We start from the raw sequence: 18,180 nt of genomic DNA, 5'->3' as shown, positions 1-18,180 counted from the left end.
GAGGCCCAGGCCCAGGTCTGCCAGGAGGAGGCCTCACTCACTTGCAGCCCGAGGCCTGGGTCCCGCCTGCCATCTCCTCATCAGGTCTACCTGTCTTGATCCCTCCCTAATTTTCTGCTGTCCTGCTCATCTGTCTTACCCACTGATATCTGTCTGTCCTGATTGTCTGTCTCCCCATTCACTGTCTGCCCCTACTCAAGCGAAGGGCTGAGCCCTCCTTGCCTGCCCCTGTTTCCAGAACACTCCGAGGAAGAGCTGTGTCTACCGATCTGGCTACTCATTCTCCCGGGGCTGTTCTTACACTTGTGCCAAGAAGATCCAGGTTTGCCTTGCGGCACCCCCACCCCCAAGTCTAACCAGAAAGGGGGAAGTGGGAGTGCAGGCCCAGGGGAGAAACCTGGCCTAGATTTCAAAGGCAGAGGCTGCGCTTGGACTAGGGTTGAGGCCAGAGGGGCAAGGGCCCAGAGGGAGGGTAAGGGGGAGAGGTCTGAGGTCAGTGGGGCCAGTGTTGGTCCCCATGGCCACACCCCAGGAAGTAGGGATGGGGAGAGGGGAAAGGGGCTCAGCCCAGACACTGTCAACCAGGCCCCAGGGGCAGCTGCTGGGCCCAGCTCTGTCTCTCACTGTGAGACCCGGCACAGCTGTCCCCTGCCTGAGGCTCCGTTCCCTCGCCCCTGCCACGGGGAGGGTGGTAGAAGGCAGCCGCCATCTCCCTGGTTCCAACTTGCTTCATTTTATGGCTTTGTGGCCTGTCCCCGCCCCACCCCTCCAACATTGCCCCGCCCCCCACTTCCCTCCCCCTACATCTGGCCTGTGCGGGGCCTCTCCCTGCCCCCTCCCTGCAGGTGCCTGACTGCTGCCCTGGCTTCTTCGGCACGCTGTGTGAGCCGTGCCCCGGGGGACTGGGTGGTGTGTGCTCGGGCCACGGGCAGTGCCAGGACCGGCTCCTGGGCAGCGGAGAGTGCCACTGCCACGAGGGCTTCCATGGAACAGCCTGTGAGATGTGCGAGCTGGGCCGCTATGGGCCCACCTGTGCCGGAGGTGACTGGAGAGGGTGGAGGACGGTAGTCACGGGGATGGACCAGCAGGGTCAGGACGGGAGCACTGGGTAACTCCTGTCCCCCCTTGTTCTGCTCCCAGTCTGCGACTGTGCCCATGGGCTGTGCCAGGAGGGGCTCCAAGGGGATGGAAGCTGTGTCTGTCATGCGGGCTGGCAGGGCCCCCGCTGTGACCAGAGTGAGTGGCCTCAAGGGAGAGAGGTGGGTGACTCCTGGGGAGGTGGTTCCTGGGTCCAAATGACCAGAACCATCTTCTGACCCCTCCAGAGATCAGCGGCCCTCAATGCCCAAAGAAGTGCGATCCCAATGCCAAGTGAGTGAGCTCAGCCTGGGGCAGGTGGGCAAGTGGGTAGGGGTGCTGGGGTCAGGGAAGGGCCAGGCAGACATAGGCTGAGCTCTTGCCACCCCTCCCAGCTGCATACAGGACTCGGCTACAGCCCCGGCCTGTGTCTGTGCTGCGGGCTACTCAGGCGACGGCGTCCACTGTTCAGGTCCAGTCACACACGGATGCTCCGGGCCCCCACCCTGAAATTTGCAGTGGCTTTCCCTGCAGAGCCCTCTCCAGTCCCTCTGAATCTAGTTTCGATCCCGGTCCCATCTCGGGGCCTGCCCTTCCCTCTGACCTCTTCCTTTCTCCCACGTCCTCTTCCCTTGTCCCCACTCTGTCCCTGTGCCAGCTCCTCACAACTCTCTGGGATCATCTGCCCCTAGAGGTGGACCCTTGTGCCCGTGACCACGGGGGCTGTTCCCCTCACGCCAACTGTACCAAGGTGGCGCCTGGGCAGCGGACGTGCACCTGCCAGGATGGCTACACAGGAGATGGGGAGCTGTGCCAGGGTGAGGCTGGGGTCCCTACCCTGGGCGTACGTGGGGCCAGGGGTCTGGCTTCAGTGTCGTGAGTCACACTAGGAGAGGCTGAGGGGCCCACGGGGGGCCCTGAGAGCATGGGGGTGAGTACCTGATCGCATAGATGAAGGGCCGCCTAGGGCCTCCTCTCATCCCCGCGTCTCTTCCCCCAGAAGTTAACAGCTGTCTCATCCACCACGGGGGCTGCCACACGCATGCTGAATGTATCCCTACAGGCCCCCAGCAGGTCAGCACAACAGAGGTGGACACTGGGACTGTGCCATTCCCTCGTAGGGTGGGGCCCCCCTCAGACCAGGCGGGGTGCTCCTTCTGTCAAGGGTGCTGGCCTGCTCTTGGGGCCCAGCAGCCGCACTGATTAGGGTTTGGGACAGGTCTCCTGCAGCTGCCGTGAGGGTTACAGTGGGGATGGCATCCGGACCTGTGAACTCCTGGACCCTTGCTCCCAGGTCAGGGCCCAGCCCCACCTCATTTCATAGGGGAAGGGGACTGAGGCAGGAACCAGCCTTCCTTGCCCCCATCAGGGTCCCAAGGGCCTCCGAAGGGTAAGCCGCCCTCCCACAAGCTCCAGTATGACTGATCAGTAGCAAACTGAGCTTTGGGGGTTGGACGGGGGTCTTCGTGGCCCCTTACCCAGGGATGGGGCAGAGGAGTCTGAGAGTCACTGATGCCTCTCCCTCTCCTATCCCTGCCTCAGAGTAACGGAGGCTGCAGCCCCTATGCTGTGTGTAAAAGCACAGGGGATGGCCAGAGGACGTGTACCTGTGATGCAGCCCACACCGTGGGTGATGGTTTCACCTGCCGTGCCCGAGTTGGCCTGGTAATGATGCCCAAGTTAGACCCCTGACCCAACCTTGGCTATGCTTCCCCATGGGCCTCACCCATGATATTAAGACCCCAGGTTTGATCCTGATCCTGGCCTTAACCGTGACCCTGACCCCTGACTCTACCTGGGCCTGACCCAGCTATGATCCATGAAACTAATCCTAACCCTAGCTCAGACCCCCGGCTTTCCTTTCCTCATCTCTGCCTTGGCCAGACCTTGGGCTGCAGGTGCTGGGACAGGCACCAGGCCCTGAATGGGGGCCACCCAAAATCTGAGCTGATCCTCGCCCCCCCCAGGAGCTCCTTCGGGACAGGCATGCCTCATTCTTCAGCCTCCACCTCCTGGTGAGTGACCAACTGGCTTCCAATTCCTCAGTCTGGCCTGGGTCTCTCTGATCTGCCAGTCCCACCGGTCTCTGGGCCTTCAGGTTCTCATTTGGTCAGGGGGTTGGCTGTTCTGGTCTCTCAGAGTCCAAGTCTTTCCAGGAGGATCCATGGAAGCCCTGAGTTGGTCGAAAGTTACCCCTCCTGCACTCAAGCTGTTTCCCCCTCCCCGCAGGAATACAAGGAGCTCAAGGGCGATGGGCCTTTCACAGTCTTTGTGCCTCGCGCAGATCTAATGAGCAACCTGTCGCAGGTAATGCAGCCCTCCCCAACCCGCAGCGAGGCTGGGAAGGAAGGGGTGGGTATTCTGGGGCGTGGGCAGAGGCAGCAATCAGGGGCCTCCCTCTACCCTCCCGGACCCCTACTCCAGGATGAGCTGGCCCCGATTCGCGCCCACCGCCAGCTTGTGTTCCGCTACCACGTGGTCGGCTGCCGGCAGCTGAGGAGCCAGGAGCTGCTGGACGAGGGCTACGTCACCACGCTCTCAGGGCACACGCTGCGCATCCACGAGAGGGAGGTGGGTCCGGGCCCCGCCCCCACCCTAAACGACCCAGAGACCCTGCCCCTGACCCCTGTGCTCTGACCCCATGCAGTTAAGACCTCACCTCCCTGGGCCTGGGCGGGCCTTAGTGACGGGGAGACCAGCTCCAGACCGTGCCCACTACCAAAGGCCTGTCCCCCAGGCCCGGGCCTTCCGAGCCTGGATCCACCCCCACTCCCACCGGCCACACCTGGCTGCCTGCTGCCTTGACCGGGCCCACCTTCTGCCCCAAGACCCACCCAACGCAGGTTCCGCCCCACCTCAGGCCCCACCCACAGCATGAGTACCCCACCAATCGGCTTCATTCAGTCCTGGGCCCCACCCCCAGGGCAGCATCTATCTCAATGACTTCGCCCGTGTGGTGAGCAGTGACCACGAGGCTGTGAATGGAGTGCTGCACTTCATCGACCGAGTCCTGCTACCGCCGGACGTGTTATACTGGAAGCCTGACGTTGCCCCTATCCTGCGGGTATGACCTGGGCACAGGCCTGGGGGCTTACCGAGCAGGTTGCTGGGGGCCTCAGATGCTCCCTCCCTGCCTGACCTCAAGGCTCACAGGTGCCTTTCCACAGAGAAACGTCACCGCCGCTGCTGAGAGCTTTGGTTACAAGATCTTCAGCAGCCTCGTGAAGGTACTGCTCCCGTGGGTAGGCCTGTCAGTGTGTGCATTTGTGCCTCTGTGTGTGTGTGTGACAAATGTGTAAGTGTATATTCACCTGTCTGCACCCTTACATGTGTAAGCCTGTCCTTTGTGTGCGTACAGGCCGTCTGTGTATGTGAGCCTCCCAGTGTGAGCACAAGGGTATGCTTATGTGTGTCCACGTACCCGAAAGTAGTCCAGGTGTGTGCAAGCTTATCCCTGCACATACGTCCATGTGTATCTGGCTACAGCCAAGAATGTGGCTGGCGGGAAGGCCCCCTGGGTCCCTGGAGCCCCTTCCTGGCCTCTGTGGTCCAGCCCCCTACCTCCACCCACCGGTCTCTGACTGTCACACCTCTGCTTCTCCTTGCCAGGTGGCTGGCCTCCTGCCCCTGCTTCAGGATGCGGCCCACAGGCCCCTCACAATGCTGTGGCCCACAGACTCTGCCCTGCAAGCCCTGCCACCTGATCGCCAGGCCTGGCTGTACCATGAAGACCACCGTGACAAGCTGGCAGCCATTCTGCGGGGCCATGTGATTCGCAACATTGAGGTGGGTATACCCCCAGTCCTTGGTCCCCACTGCCTGCCACCCAGCCTACCTGCCTGGCTCCAACCGTAGCCCCTTCTGCTCAGGCCTTGGCATCTGACCTGCCCAACCTGGGCCCACTCCGCACCATGCATGGGACCCCCATCTCCTTCTCCTGCAGCCGTGTCCGGCCGGTGAGTGTGAGGAGAGGACTCAGATGAGGGAAGCAGGAGGCAGGGGCTCTGGCATTGGGGGGCCACAGTGCACCTGTGACCCCGTGTACTCTCCCTCCTCCGCCTGCAGGGTGAGCTCACCGTGGGTGAGGAGGATGCCCGCATCATGCAGCGGCACCTTCCCTTTGAGGGTGGCCTGGCCTATGGCATCGACCAGCTGCTGGAGCCACCTGGCCTTGGTGCCCGCTGTGACCGCTTTGAGACTCGACCTCTGCGGCTGGTGAGGGAGGCCGTAGGTCAGAGGAGGAGGGGCAAGGGATCCTAGCTAAGGGACCCGTCTCATCCATCCATCTGACCTTGCCGTGTTGGCCTCTGTTCTTTACAGAAGATCTGTAGCATTTGCGGGCTAGAACCGCCTTGTCCTGAGGGCTCACGGGAGCAGGTAAGGGCCTGGAAGCTGGGTGGGGGTTCAGGCAGGGCCCAGGGACTCCCCGGCTGTTTGACTCCTCTTGGCCCAGGGCAGTCCTGAGACCTGCTGGCGGTACTACTCAAAGTTCTGGACGTCCCCTCCACTGCACTCCTTGGCACTGCGCAGCATTTGGGCCCGGTCTAGCCTCTGGAGTCAGCCCCAAGGCCTGGGCAGGGGCTGCCACCGCAACTGTGTCACCACCACCTGGAAGCCCAGCTGCTGCCCTGGTCACTATGGCAGCGAGTGCCGAGGTGAGTGTCCCAAGGTCATGAGTGTCGCTGGCTGGCTCTTCTGGCACAGCTCCAGCCACTGCTCCAGATAAAACATGTTGGGGTGGTGGGGCTGGGGCAGGTCTGGGTGGTGAATGGATTTGGCCAGGAGAGGGTGCTCTGAGAGGCTGGGTGGGCATCTGTGGGATTCTCACCTGTGAGGGGACTTGGGTGGATTGTGGCTTCCGGAGGAGGCTCGACCGCCCCGGGTACAGGACGGATGGTGTGGCTGGGCTGGGGCTGCCTGTGGTGGGGGTCCCAGTGAGAGCCCTGGCCCCACCTCACTTCTCTCACCTCTCCACTAGCTTGCCCTGGTGGCGCCAGCAGCCCCTGTGGTGGCCACGGCGTGTGCATGGACGGCATGAGTGGCAGCGGGCAGTGCCAGTGCCATTCAAGGTTTACAGGGACAGCATGTGAACTCTGTGCCTCGGGTGCCTTTGGGCCCCAGTGCCAAGGTGGGCTCCCTGCCCCACCCTGTCCGACCCTGCCCTCTGAGCCCCACGGCCCACACGCCAACCCCATCAGCCTGCTGATCTCTCTCCCCAGCCTGCCGCTGCACCTCCCATGGCCGCTGTGACGAGGGCCTTGGGGGCTCTGGCTCCTGCTTCTGTGATGAGGGCTGGACCGGGCCAAGCTGTGAGGTGCAGCTGAGTGAGTGCTGTCTGTGTTTGTGTCCACCTGAGTGCTTTTATATGCTCGCGTGTAGTGGCATGTGCCCTGACCACACACTCAGGTGGAGCCACTGAGGGTGGGTGGGAGGGGGTCCAGGGGCACCCAGGAGGGCAGCTCCTAACCTGGATATGCGGGGGATGCCTGGGGGACAGAGCTGCAGCCTGTGTGTGCCCCGCCCTGTGCGCCCGAGGCCGTGTGCCGCGCAGGCAACAGCTGTGAGTGCGGCCTGGGCTATGAAGGGGATGGCCGCTCGTGCACAGGTGAGTGGTGGGCAGGTATGAGGTGGGAGGCCCCCTCCCCCCCTGCCACCGGGGCCTGCCACTCTCTCCCTGCCCGCAGTGGCGGACCTGTGCCGGGATGGGCATGGCGGCTGCAGCGAGCACGCCACCTGCAGCCAAGCAGGCACAGTGGTCACCTGCACCTGCTTGCCCGCCTACGAGGGCGACGGCTGGAGCTGCCGGGCCCGCGACCCCTGTGCAGATGGCCACCGTGGGGGCTGCAGCGAGCACGCCGACTGCTTGAACACGGGCCCGGTGAGCAGCCGGGGAGTTGAGCGGCAGGGTGGGGAGGCTCCACAGAGCAGCCCCCCCCCCCCCCCCCCCCGTTCCTGAAGAGCACCCGCCCACTCTCCTGCCCCAGAACACGAGGCGCTGTGTGTGCCATGCTGGCTACGTGGGTGACGGACTGCAGTGTCTGGAGGAGCCTGAGCCGCCCATGGACCGCTGCCTGGGCCAGCCACCACCCTGTCACGTGGATGCTGTGTGCACTGACCTCCACTTCCAGGGTGTGCTTCCCTGCCCGCTCCCGGTGCCCCTGCTTTACCTCGGTGCTGCTGGGCTGATCACGCCTCCCTCCCTCTGCAGAGAAACAGGCTGGTGTCTTCCACCTCCAGGCCCCCAGCGGCCCTTACAGCCTGAACTTCTCAGAGGCCGAGGCAGCGTGTGGGGCCCAGGGAGCTGTTCTTGCTTCTCTCCCTCAGCTCTCTGCTGCCCAGAAGGTGTGTGGGGCTTAGGAATCTGGAGCCAAGCCCGTGGGGGCCCCCTCGAGCTGGGCCTTTGGTCTCAGCATCCCCATCTGCCCCTACAGCTCGGCTTCCACCTGTGCCGTGTGGGCTGGCTGGCCAACGGCTCGGCTGCCCACCCGGTCGTCTTCCCTGCGGCAGACTGTGGTGGTGGGCAGGTGGGCGTCATCAGCCTGGGCCTCCGGAAGAACTACTCAGAGCGCTGGGACACCTACTGCTACCGCGAGCAAGGTACAGCCTCCCCTACCCCCCCAACACATGCCCTGGCTCGGCCCCTTCCCACTGACCCACCCAACTGCTTATCCCGCAGATGTGGCCTGCCGGTGCCGCCAAGGCTTTGTGGGTGATGGGACAAGCGTCTGCAATGGGAAGCTGCTCGACGTACTGGCTGCCACGGCCAACTTCTCCACCTTCTATGGGGTGTGCAGGGGCCCAGCCTCAGGGCTGAGGGTGTGGGTAGCTGGGTCCCTGGGGAGGGAGCCTGCCCACAGTCCTATTTTCCCTCTTCCAGATGCTGCTTGGCTATGCCAATGCCACCCCTCGGGGTCTGGACTTCCTGGACTTCCTGGACGATGAGCTCACCTATAAGACACTCTTTGTCCCTGTTAATGAAGGCTTCGTGGACAACATGGTAACCAGTGGGGGTCGTGGGCAGAGCCAGGCCCAATGCTGATGCCTCCAGCTGGCCTGGGCTAACAGGCCTTGCTTTGCCTACAGACGCTGAGCGGCCCAGACCTGGAGCTGCATGCCTCCAACACCACCTTCCTGAGCACCAATGCCAGCCAGGATACTGTGCTCCCTGCCCACTCGGGCCTCAGCCTCTTCTTCAGTGCTGTGGGCCCTGACAACAGTTCCTGGGCCCCTGTGGTGAGTTTTGCTACTGCACTTCCCCTGCTGGCTCTGGCCCTCACACACTCACCAGGCCTGACTCCGGTCTCCCTACAGGCCCCAGGGGCGGTCGTGGTTAGCCACGTCGTCGTGTGGGACATCATGGCATTCAACGGCATCATCCATGCTCTGGCCAGGCCCCTCCTGGCTCCCCTACAACCTGTGAGTTGGTGAGGGGTGGGGAGGACGACAGGCAGAACAGCAAGGGGTGAGGAGACGGTCCTGGCCTTGACGCTCTCCTTGTTTGCAGCAGGCAGTGGTGGCGCCTAAGGGTCCACCCGTGGTGGCAGGTGTGGGGGCTGTAGTGGCTGCTGGAGCACTGCTTGGCCTAGTGGCTGGGGCCTTCTACCTCCGTGCCCGAGGCCAGGCCACAGGCTTTGGCTTCTCCACCTTCCAGGTAGAGCTGTGTTGGGGGGGCAGGGGGGAGGGATGTTGGGGGTGTCTGGGTCCACGGATCTTGCTCGAGTCCCCTCACCACATACCTCTCTTCCAGGCGGAAGATGATGCTGAGGATGACTTCTCCCTATGGCAGGAAGGAACCAGCCCAACCCTGGTCTCTGTTCCCAACCCCGTCTTCGGCAGCCCTGATGCCTTTTGTGAGCCCTTCGATGTGAGTATGAGGGGTGAGCGATGACAGAAGGGGACCCCAGGGCCTGGTTATCAGCCCAGCCACAAGTGGTCCTCCCCCCTACCCAGGACTCACTCCTGGAGGAGGACTTCCCGGACACCCAGCGGATCCTCACGGTCAAGTGATGCATCTAGGACCGAACAGAGGCACGAGCAGGAGGGAGACCACTTTTATTGCCCGCCCTGGAACGACGCCCAGCATAGGCGGGGCAGGAGGGGTTAGGACCTATTCTGGACAATAAAGGTGCCCTCAGCGGATGTGGGCCATGTCGCCAAGGAAGGGTGTCTTCATGCAGCCGGTGCAGAGCTGGTCCATCCAGAGCGGCGCCTCATGCTGCAGGGGTGTGCGGCGTGGGTAGAAGGTGAAGTCTACCCGGTAGTTGAGTAGACAGCTGAGGGAGGCCATGTAGAGGTCAGAGAAGCGCACGAGGCGTCGTGAGAAGTACGTGGGGTTGTGGAAGGTGCGGAAGATGCTCCCAAACTGAGCGTTGAACAGGGCCTTGGTGATGCACCTGAGGAAGAGACATGGGGCACTAAAGCAGGCACAGCAGGAATGAGGCTGGGAGCCCTTCCTGCCCCACCCTGCCCACCTCAGCTCCTGCCGCTCCTTCATCCAGGCAGCCAGCACCTGCTGCGACTCGGCGTCCTGGTACGTCTGGGGGAGACAGGGTGGGTGCTGGGTGTGTGCCTGGGCGGCAGCCCTGCCCTCCCCCCAGGCCGCCCCGCGCCCCCACACCTGCATGCGCTCCAGCAGCCCCGTGAGCGCCTGCTGCCACGTCAGTGAGTGCATGTACTGCTCCGTGTTGATGATGCGGATCTCGCGCTCTAGCTCGGGGATGATGGCACCGGTTCGCCAGCCGTGCCGTAGCATGAGGTCCTGGGGGGTGGAGGACAGGGATCAGCATCAGCCAGCAGGCTCCCTCCCTCCCACCCAGCCTTGCGCCCCTCACCGCCAGATCACTGTACAGATGGTCTCCGAAGTAGAGCACACGGGGTCCACGCCACTCCGTCAGGCGGAGGAAGTCATACAGGTTTCCCTGGGGAGAGGTGGGGGGGGGGGGGCACCGCTGAGCACAGCGTACCACGGGACTACCAGAGCCACGCCATGTTCTCCACCTTCCTCCCAAATCCCCAGGGGCAGCACGGCCCCTCCAGCTGGATGCCGGGCTGCCCTTTCCCGTGGCCTCAGTGTCCCCGGGCTCTGGCCCTGTCTCCTCCCCCTTCACAGTCAGGAAGGGGGTCTGCCTGCCACAGGAAGGTCAGCCTGGCATGATGCCCTGGGCCTCCCCTCCCTGTGGCCTCACACCCACCCCAGGGATCCCACTCTGTGGGAAACAAACCACAGCAGCGAGCCTGTGGCCCTAAAGCCCTTCCTGTCCTCCCCGGCCTGGGCCCAGAGGGACCCAGCAGACCTCACTGCAAAGCCATCTGCCCCTCCTGCTCCAAAGCCAGAGAAAAGATGAAAGCAGTCAAGCTCAAACACAACAGAGGAAGCTCGAGGGAGAGCAGAAAAATGGGGCAGGGGGCCCAGAGCAGGAAGTGCAGCAGCCAGTGAGGCAGGAGCCCACACCCTAGAAATGAACAGAATTCACACTCAGCGCAAAGGAGCTACTACAGTAGCCTGTGCATGCTAGTGGCAGGGGGAGAAAGCAAGGCGTGGCAGACACAGGGCCGTGAAAGGATTGTTGAAATAAGCTCAAGTGGGGAGGCTGTAGAGTCAAATACGAGTGGGCGGAGCGCTGAGGATGTGCCCTGAACCAAGAGAAAATTTCGAGGTACAGGTGCTGAGTCAGGCAAGATGGAACCTGGGTTCCAGCCTCCCCAGCAAGGGGAGACAGGAAGGGAGCATAAAGAAAGATGAGAACCAAGCAGGATCGGGCACACACACAAAATGAAACTTCAGATCATCAGGCATAAAGAAAAGGCTAAAAGCTGCCAAAGCAGAAAAACTCCCCTTGTTCCCCACGAAGGTAGATGACCCTCCTCAGGCTTATTAGCCAAGATGCCAAGACAAAAGAGAGCGTTGCCCTCAGAGCTGAGGGTAAGAGCCTGCGCTTAAGGGGGCCATGGAGAGTTGGGTGCCACCCAGGTAGGAGTACTGTCTACAGGCTGGGCCGCTGCCCTGGATACCCCAGGCTGCTCCCGACCCAACTACTGACTTCCTCCCTCCCCCCAACCCCTGGAACCCCCACCCTCAAGAAGCCCAGCTCAGCCAGGATTTCCGCATTCCATCCAGGGCCAAATGCCTTAATCACCTCCTGCTCCTTAATCACCACACAACCCCCAGCACTGGGCCCCCTTCTCATTTTCCTAGCCACCAGCCAGGAAAGGGGGTCTTCCCCAAGAGCCCGTGAGCTGCTCCGGCCAGCTTGACTGGCTGTAGCAGAGTGGTCAGCCCCAAGTAATGACATTGCTGTTTAGTGGGTATTCAGTAAATGCCTGGCCCATCTAAGGGCTTGTACACCACAATTCAAGTAGAACATACTTTTTTTTTTTTTTTTTTTTTTTTACATTATACTTCTTTTATAGATGAGAAAAAGCAAAGCACAAAGAGGCCAAGTGACTTGGCCAGACTCCCTCTGCTATCGAGCAGTAAACTTGGAATTCAAATGAAGGCAAATTGACCAGGCCTGTGTCCTGAGAGCCATTCCCTGATGCCCCTGGAAATGGTGCAAGGGGGCAGAGCCACGGCAGATGTGTGGTGGCTGGGCAGGGCCCAGGAGGCTGTGCTACTGACCCCTCCACAGCCTGGGGCTATGGTTAGGCCACCCAGATAGCACTCACCTGCCGATAGATTTTGCCCTTCTCCAGGCGGGTGATGCGGTCCCAGTGCAGGGAGCCCTTCTCATCAAGTTTTCTGAAAGGCCTGGAGGCAGAGGGGTAAAGGGCTTGGATTCCAGTCTAGGGCAGGACCAGAGGCAGGCACCTCCTCAGTCTGCAAAGGCCACCTGCTCACATGGGCTGGGTGCTGACAAGGGGGTGTCCCCACCCCAAGCACACAGGGTGGTGAGCAAAGGCCAGTGCCCGCTCCCCACCCTCATCACCCCTGCTAGGCCCATACTTGCGCCGGTCAGTAAAGAAGCTGGGTTTGTCTGCCTGGACGATGACCACATCAAAGAGCTGGCGCCAGTCAGGACCCACCATGTGCCGCATCCCCTTGTCCCTGGGCAGAAGTGGAACAGGCAGCAGGTGGGCTGAGGCAGGCCCCTCCTTGGGCCCTACCCCATTCCCCCCAGGACCCCCCCCCCCCACCTCCCCACCGCAGGCAGCTCACACGAAGCTGAAAGGACTGTTGGTGATGAGGAAGAGCTGCTTCCCATGGGCCACCAGGCGGCTCAAGACGGCGAAGGTCTCGTCCCCTCTCAGGATGTACTTCTCTAACAGGGAGATGGGTCTGTGAGGGCCAGCCCGGCCCCCTGCCCAGAAAGCCGCAGCAGGGCTACTGTCTACCCTTACCCATATCCTGTTCGATCCACTGGTACATGAGGCCCTTCACGTGCACATCTCGAATGGCATCCTGGGGGTAGGAGAAGGACTGTGAGGGTGCAGTGGGGCCAAGAAGGCCTGCCCCGCTGTGGCTGACTTGATCTTCCCTGCCACCCCGAGAGGCAGGCCCAATGTCCTCACTGTCACATCCTTGTAGAGGTGTGCCTGGTCAAACTCCAGGCCGTGACTCAGGAAGTGGTCCACCACGCAGGACAGCAGTGCCATTTCCGGCAGTGAGAAGATGTCCATGAACTGCTTGATGGAGGGACCCTGTGGAGGAAGCAGCCACCTCAGCAGCCCCTCTATCCCTACTGCCCCTCGGGACACTGGTAGAGGGAAACTACCTGCTGGGTGAGCCAGCCCACCAGGGTGAGGGCACCCACAGCGAGATCACTGAGCTGCCTGCCCCGGCCAGTGGCAGTGTTAGACGGAGCAAATACCTTGCCGTAGAAGCCACTCATCTGGTACAGTGGGATGTGCTGGGTGCCCCCATATAGGTCTATCACCTCCTCATCAGGCACAGGCTGGAGGCCCCTGGGTGGATGCACAGACATCATGAGTCTGAAGTGGTCCTGAGCTGAGGCCACGGTGTAAGATGCAGGTTGAGGGGGTGGGGGGACAGCAGGGTCAGGCAGGGCAGTCTGCACTGACCTGTAGGCCGTCCCCAGCTGCACATAATGGAAGGCATCAATCTTCATCAGAAGGCTCTGGGAGCACCAGGGGAATGGGATGGGTGGTAAGAAAGGGGCTTGCATTCATCCAAGCCAGCCTCTTCCAGTCCCTGTGCTGAAGCCCCAGCTGGAAGGTACCAAGGGGATTAAGTGCCCGTGAAGCTACAGCTGTGAGGCCAGGGGTAGCCCCTTATAGAGGATGGGGGCTAAGGAAGTAGTGCTGATGCACATCCAGTCAGGAGGGGCCCCGCGGAGAACATGGCCTAGCCACTCACCTTCTGAATGTCATAGTGGAGGCCTCGGATGGCAAAGCTGGGGTCGTAGTCATATTTCCGGATCCCCTCTGGGTACTGTCGGGGGGGAAGTGCGCCACGCCTGAGCCAGTGGCAATGCCAGACCTCTGGCTGGGCAGCTACCTCAGGGGACCTCCGTGAGTCAGCCTGAGGTTCCCCCGGGGCCTGGGCCGTCTGCCCGGCCAGCCTCACCTTGTAGTGCTCAATCAGGATGTCGCGGGCGGCACTGAAGATCTCAGGGTGCAGCGCATCTGCGTACTGGGCCAGTGTGTAGTCGTAGTCGAAGCCATAGACTTCGACATCACGCAGGCTGATCTCGTTGTTGGCATAGATGGCTGCTGGGTTCAGGAGACTGCAGACCTCGGGGGGCAGGAGGTCTGGAGGGAGGAGATGCAGGTATGATGAGATGAACACGGAAGCAGCAAATGGTCACCGAGCACTTTCCAGGTGCCCAGCTCTGGGAGCCTCATGAAACCACCCAAGATGGGCAATCTTAGCCCGAGGCTGCATATGGTCAAACTGAGGCTTAGAAATGCCACTTGCCCAGGGTCACGTGGTTGGGGTAAGGCAGAGCTGGCAATGGGACAAGACCACGGCTGGATCTCCCACCTCTGGGTCTTGGGTTACACCCCTGCCTGCAGCCCACCAGGTGAACTGAGCCCACGTCCCCTCCAGGCTCTCATAAGCCCCATTGGACCCATGGCTATGCTTGGGCCCTTTCCACCCTGCCTGAAGCTCAGGCTGGGACTGAGGAACATTATAGGAGTTGGGGGAGGGGGGAGTATGGGGTAGCTCTTCTGTCGCTCATTTTCCCGGGTCTGAGCACCTGCCATGGCCTGTGGAGCGAGGCCCCTCTAATCGGATTTCAGCGGCCCGCCAGTCCACATAATGACATTTGCTGCTTCTGGCCAGGGAACATTGCTAATTACGACAGGCAGGACGTGTGATGTTGGGCTGCGGGGCAGTACCCAGGTTGCCCTCTTCTGGGGATGTGGCCATGGCCACCCCAAGTCCCTGGCTGCTATGGTCAGGTTGAGTGGGACACCGTGCAGAGTAGGCTCTAGGGTCCTAGGGAGGCAGAGGAGGATGAGGGGGTCCCAGGCTTATCTGCCTCAGTTTCCCCATCTGTACAGTAGGGGAGTTGAATGGGGAAAGGGCCTGGGCTTTGAGGTCAGAGAGACCAAGCCAAATACCCCCTCTTACAACTGGCACCTCAGAAAAGTTACCTCACATTTTGTACCTCAGATTCCCTATTTCTCAAGGCGGAATCAAAATCATGCCAACCTACAGAACTATGGAGAGGTCATGTTGAATGTGCTCTGTGCAGCATTCCTGCTCTGCACCTGGCAAACGTAGGATTAAATGAACCACGGGCCTCTGAAGCCTGTCATCTCCCTGTCCCGGATCTCCCTGCATCACTCGAGGAGTAGGGGCTGCGGGAGAGGGGACCAGGTGGGATTAGGTGCACAGGACACCGCCCTGCAGGGGCTCCAGGTGGCCTCATTCCTGAGACCACTAGCTTGTGGCTAAGGCCCGCACCCACAGCCCAAGCCTCCACAGAATTCCTGTCTCAGCCACAACAAGGCACAATCCTGAAGCAGAAACCCTCGGCCACACAGCTGCCCGTGCACAGAGGCAAACACCGATGAGCTCCCACGCTCTGAGCATTTGCCTTGGAGGCCCCTTTGGAACACGGGTTCCACCCTACCCCCTTTCCTTTGGAGCAAAGTGCAGGGTATGGGTGGGGGAACAAGTGTAGCTGGTTCCTCTAGGGGCCCCAGGCCAACGTAAGCCTGGCACAGAGCAGCTGTTTCGCAGACATGTGGGTGCAGACAGAACACTCCTCACTCGGATGCACGTGAGACTCAGCTGCCTTCAGCTCTCTAGGGAACTGCTTGTGAGATGCCCCTCTGATGTCACTAGGCCTCTGATGTCACTGGGCCTTGCTCTCCCCACGGTCCTGAGTTCCTGGGCACCAAGTCCAGTAGCCCCCCAGGGCTACTGGGGGGAGGGGAGGGATCTGCTTGGCAGCGTAGCCCCTTGTTGCCGGCAGAGTTCTAGCCAAGACCAGGCTTCCGCCTCTGTCCTTGAAAATGTTCCCAGGATGGACAATCCTCTGAGGAACAAAGCAGGATGGGGAAGCAGCCCACGGGGTCTGCCCTCCTGACGTGATTTCTGGATGGAGGAAAGCACAGCTCTGGGGGCCACAAGGTCCACTCCTTTCCACGGGAGTATGGTGGCACACAGGGCCAGGTGAGGAGGATGTACTCCTCACCTGCACTGGCCTCCCAAGTTCACTGGGCTCACTGTGCAGACCTCACCCTCCTTTCCTCTTCTCAGTTCCCAGTTCCCACCCCGCCCCAGGCTCCAGGGCCAACTCTTCCCCACGGCAGCTGTAAGACTCACTGTGGGTGCCTTCCTCCCAGCTGTTGCTGGGTGCACTTGCTGGGTGCCTTAGAGGCTCATCCTGTTCAAGCCTTACTCCAATCCTGTGAGGTGGGCCTACTTATTCATCCATCATCCAGAGGAAGAAATGGGCTCAGGAAGGTGAAGTCACTTGCTCTAAACCATCCAGCGGTAGGCAATGCAGTTGAGATTAAAATTCGGGTCACTCTACTTGCCTTAACCACTCTGCCCCTAGGCCTAGCCTTTCAGTGTCCCCATGCTGGCAGGGAGGCACTGGGCTGGGGCCTGGCTCCTGGGCAAAGTTTTGCCCACAGGCATTAGCCCAAGGCATACCTCAATGCCCAGAATGTCCCCCAGAAAACCCAGTCAAGAGGGATGAGTTAGGACTCAGGGGTGCCAGTCTGGCTCATCCTAGCATCTTGGAAATGATGCTTTCACATCAAGAGGAGCTTGGGTGGCTCTGTGACTATCTTAAGATCCAGGTGAGCCAGGTGTGACAAAGCCCAGCAGGCCTTCCTGTGTTCTCTCCCACACGTACAAGGCAGGCTCCTCAGGTTGCTCTACAGAAGGTCTTCTCCAGACCCAGAGCAAACACAAATCCTTAACAGCATCCCAGGCCTGTCCTGTCCACTGTAGGGGGTGGTGGGGCGGGGGGGGGGGGTGGAGGTGGGAGGGGCGGGGTCCTGACAGAGGTCCAAGGGCTTCAGAACCACAATTCCTCACTATTCTGCCTTGGACTTCTCAGGTGAGTCCTGTCCAGCTCTCCACACAGCTAGAGTGGAGGCTCTAATCATCTGGAATCTTCCAGACAGGGCCACTTTGTCTTACCAATGAAAGCCGCATCACCCTTGGGGGCTCCTCTAGAAGCTCCCCTGCCCTTTCCAGGCCTGGTTCCTTCTGTGTCTCCACCACAGCCCTGTGTTGTGGGTTTGTGTTTTACACTGTAGACTCTGAGGGTCCAGGAGGGTTGAGGCCTGCTGAACGCCACCCTGCTGGTCAGTGATAGGGGTCAAGCCCAAACCACATATGCCTGCCGCAGAAGAGAGAAGAGCCCCAGGGCGGGTGTGGGGCAAGGGGTGGGGACCAATATCAGGCACTCTCAGATCTCTGGCCTCATCAGGGCATCCCAGCCTCTCATCCCATCCCTGTCTGGAAGATTCCAGATGATTAGAGCCTCCACTCTAGCTGTGTGGAGAGCTGGACAGGACTCACCTGAGAAGCCCAAGGCAGAATAGTGGTTCTGAAGGCCTTGGACCTCTGTCAGGACCCCGCACCGCCCCCCCCATCCCCCCTTCAGTGGACAGGACAGGCCTGGGATGCTGTTAAGGATTTGTGTTTGCTCTGGGTCTGGAGAAGACCTTCTGTAGGGCAACCTGAGGAGCCTGCCTTGTAGGTGTGGGAGAGAACACAGGAAGCCTAGCCTCTCTAGGGGGAGGCCGCAGGTTCATCAGCCCATTTTGCAGTGTCCCGGCCAAGGATGAAGCCACCCTTGTGGACTCCAGGGCCCTGGGGTGGCTTGGTCTCGTTTCTCCAACCAACACCTTCCCCTCCTGGGCTGAGAGTGCCCCGGACCTCGGTGGCAATCCAGAGGTGTCTGCAAAGTCTAGTCTAGTCCGCGTCCGCTTAGGTTGGGCAGCGCCGCCGGCCGGCTTTGTCCCTGGAGCTCCCGCCCCAACTAAGGGCCGCTAAGAGAACAAGGGGTAGGGGCATTTCCGCCGCAGCATCCCGGCAGACGGGGTCGCCAGGAAAGACGGTGGGGGCTCCGCATTCCGGAGGCCGCTTCGGGAACCCCTAGATCCTGCAGACGGAGCCAGGGAACAAAACTCCCGTCGGCCCGTCTGCCTCCGGACGTCGGGGCGTCCCTAGAGGGCCCCGGGACGACCAGTGGGAGCCTCTCCCGAAAAGCTGCTCGGCCTTCAGGCTCCGGGGCCCCGGCGAGCCTCACCAGGGTGCTTTCCCCGAAGAGCGGCGCCCGGGCCGGCTCGGGACCGCTGGTCTGTCCGTCGCCTGGGCGCGCGACGGCCGCCGCGCGGATACACCCCCGGCGCCCATCCCACTCCGGCTCACCCACCGTGCACCAATCTCCGCATGTCCTGGTAACGAGCCCACAGGTGCGCGCTGAGCTCGGCGCCGCCGGCGGGCGCCGGGGCGGGCGCGGGACGCGGGGCACCGGGGCAGTGGGCGCCGGGACCCGGGGGGCCGCAGCCAGGGCAGGAGGGCGAGGACGACGCGGCTCGCGGCCCGCCGTGGCCCCTGCACGGCAGCCAGCGCCGAGCGGCCGCCCGCAGCCCCGCACCCGCCATGCCCGCCGCGCGGCCCGCGCAGCCCTCGGCCCGTCGGCCAGTCCGCCGCCCTCCGACTGCGCG

At 61.7% G+C, this 18,180-nt stretch overlaps 2 protein-coding genes across 8 annotated transcripts in view; one reads left to right on the top strand and one right to left on the bottom strand.

The window, feature by feature from the left end:
• Positions 1-9,234, top strand: part of STAB1 (stabilin 1) — a 26,811-nt gene extending 17,577 nt beyond the window's left edge. For 2 of the 7 annotated variants that reach the window (XM_027038898.2, XM_027038897.2), the window contains exons 37-69: positions 239-322; positions 846-1,041; positions 1,141-1,236; positions 1,326-1,371; positions 1,473-1,549; positions 1,770-1,895; positions 2,078-2,151; positions 2,297-2,371; positions 2,620-2,742; positions 3,045-3,092; positions 3,307-3,384; positions 3,502-3,648; positions 4,001-4,141; positions 4,245-4,304; positions 4,687-4,863; positions 4,947-5,033; positions 5,143-5,292; positions 5,398-5,454; positions 5,531-5,732; positions 6,056-6,205; positions 6,297-6,401; positions 6,575-6,682; positions 6,762-6,955; positions 7,062-7,206; positions 7,286-7,419; positions 7,509-7,674; positions 7,754-7,863; positions 7,955-8,074; positions 8,161-8,310; positions 8,389-8,493; positions 8,582-8,728; positions 8,825-8,927; positions 9,008-9,234. In XM_027038898.2, the coding sequence (XP_026894699.1) occupies positions 239-322; positions 846-1,041; positions 1,141-1,236; positions 1,326-1,371; positions 1,473-1,549; positions 1,770-1,895; positions 2,078-2,151; positions 2,297-2,371; positions 2,620-2,742; positions 3,045-3,092; positions 3,307-3,384; positions 3,502-3,648; positions 4,001-4,141; positions 4,245-4,304; positions 4,687-4,863; positions 4,947-5,033; positions 5,143-5,292; positions 5,398-5,454; positions 5,531-5,732; positions 6,056-6,205; positions 6,297-6,401; positions 6,575-6,682; positions 6,762-6,955; positions 7,062-7,206; positions 7,286-7,419; positions 7,509-7,674; positions 7,754-7,863; positions 7,955-8,074; positions 8,161-8,310; positions 8,389-8,493; positions 8,582-8,728; positions 8,825-8,927; positions 9,008-9,084 (3,858 nt within the window). In that variant the 3' untranslated portion in view covers positions 9,085-9,234. Of the gene's footprint in view, positions 1-238; positions 323-845; positions 1,042-1,140; positions 1,237-1,325; positions 1,372-1,472; positions 1,550-1,769; positions 1,896-2,077; positions 2,152-2,296; positions 2,372-2,619; positions 2,743-3,044; positions 3,093-3,306; positions 3,385-3,501; positions 3,649-4,000; positions 4,142-4,244; positions 4,305-4,686; positions 4,864-4,946; positions 5,034-5,142; positions 5,293-5,397; positions 5,455-5,530; positions 5,733-6,055; positions 6,206-6,296; positions 6,402-6,574; positions 6,683-6,761; positions 6,956-7,061; positions 7,207-7,285; positions 7,420-7,508; positions 7,675-7,753; positions 7,864-7,954; positions 8,075-8,160; positions 8,311-8,388; positions 8,494-8,581; positions 8,729-8,824; positions 8,942-9,007 lie in introns of those variants that run through there. The other 5 variants (XM_027038901.2, XM_027038900.2, XM_027038899.2 and 2 more) reach the window with 4 other exon arrangements.
• NT5DC2 (5'-nucleotidase domain containing 2) lies at positions 9,113-18,180 on the bottom strand. Its single transcript, XM_027038905.2, has 14 exons — positions 17,886-18,180; positions 13,601-13,785; positions 13,391-13,465; positions 13,096-13,151; positions 12,885-12,978; positions 12,586-12,714; positions 12,415-12,475; positions 12,233-12,335; positions 12,020-12,121; positions 11,743-11,824; positions 9,909-9,995; positions 9,695-9,835; positions 9,549-9,613; positions 9,113-9,470 (listed from the first exon to the last, which is right to left on the bottom strand). Exons 1-14 carry the CDS (start codon positions 18,115-18,117, stop codon positions 9,209-9,211), a joined length of 1,674 nt encoding a protein of 557 aa, XP_026894706.1. The 5' UTR covers positions 18,118-18,180; the 3' UTR covers positions 9,113-9,208.

This window comes from Acinonyx jubatus, chromosome A2 (assembly GCF_027475565.1).
Source record: "Acinonyx jubatus isolate Ajub_Pintada_27869175 chromosome A2, VMU_Ajub_asm_v1.0, whole genome shotgun sequence".
Taxonomy (NCBI): Eukaryota; Metazoa; Chordata; class Mammalia; order Carnivora; family Felidae; genus Acinonyx; species Acinonyx jubatus.
The sequence above is the reverse complement of the archived record's forward strand: the minus strand, read 5'-3'. Positions and strand labels throughout refer to the sequence as shown.

Bases quoted from the DNA above. Each gene is read 5' to 3' on its own strand.
- NT5DC2 (XM_027038905.2), bottom strand. From the start codon at position 18,117: ATGGCGGGTGCGGGGCTGCGGGCGGCCGCTCGGCGCTGGCTGCCGTGC. The intron at 12,476-12,585 runs GTGAGGACATTG...TCCTACCCCCAG, and splicing joins ACCTCTACAAGGATGTGACA to GATGCCATTCGAGATGTGCA. The intron at 9,471-9,548 runs GTGGGCAGGGTG...TCTCTTCCTCAG, and splicing joins AAGGAGCGGCAGGAGCTGAG to GTGCATCACCAAGGCCCTGT.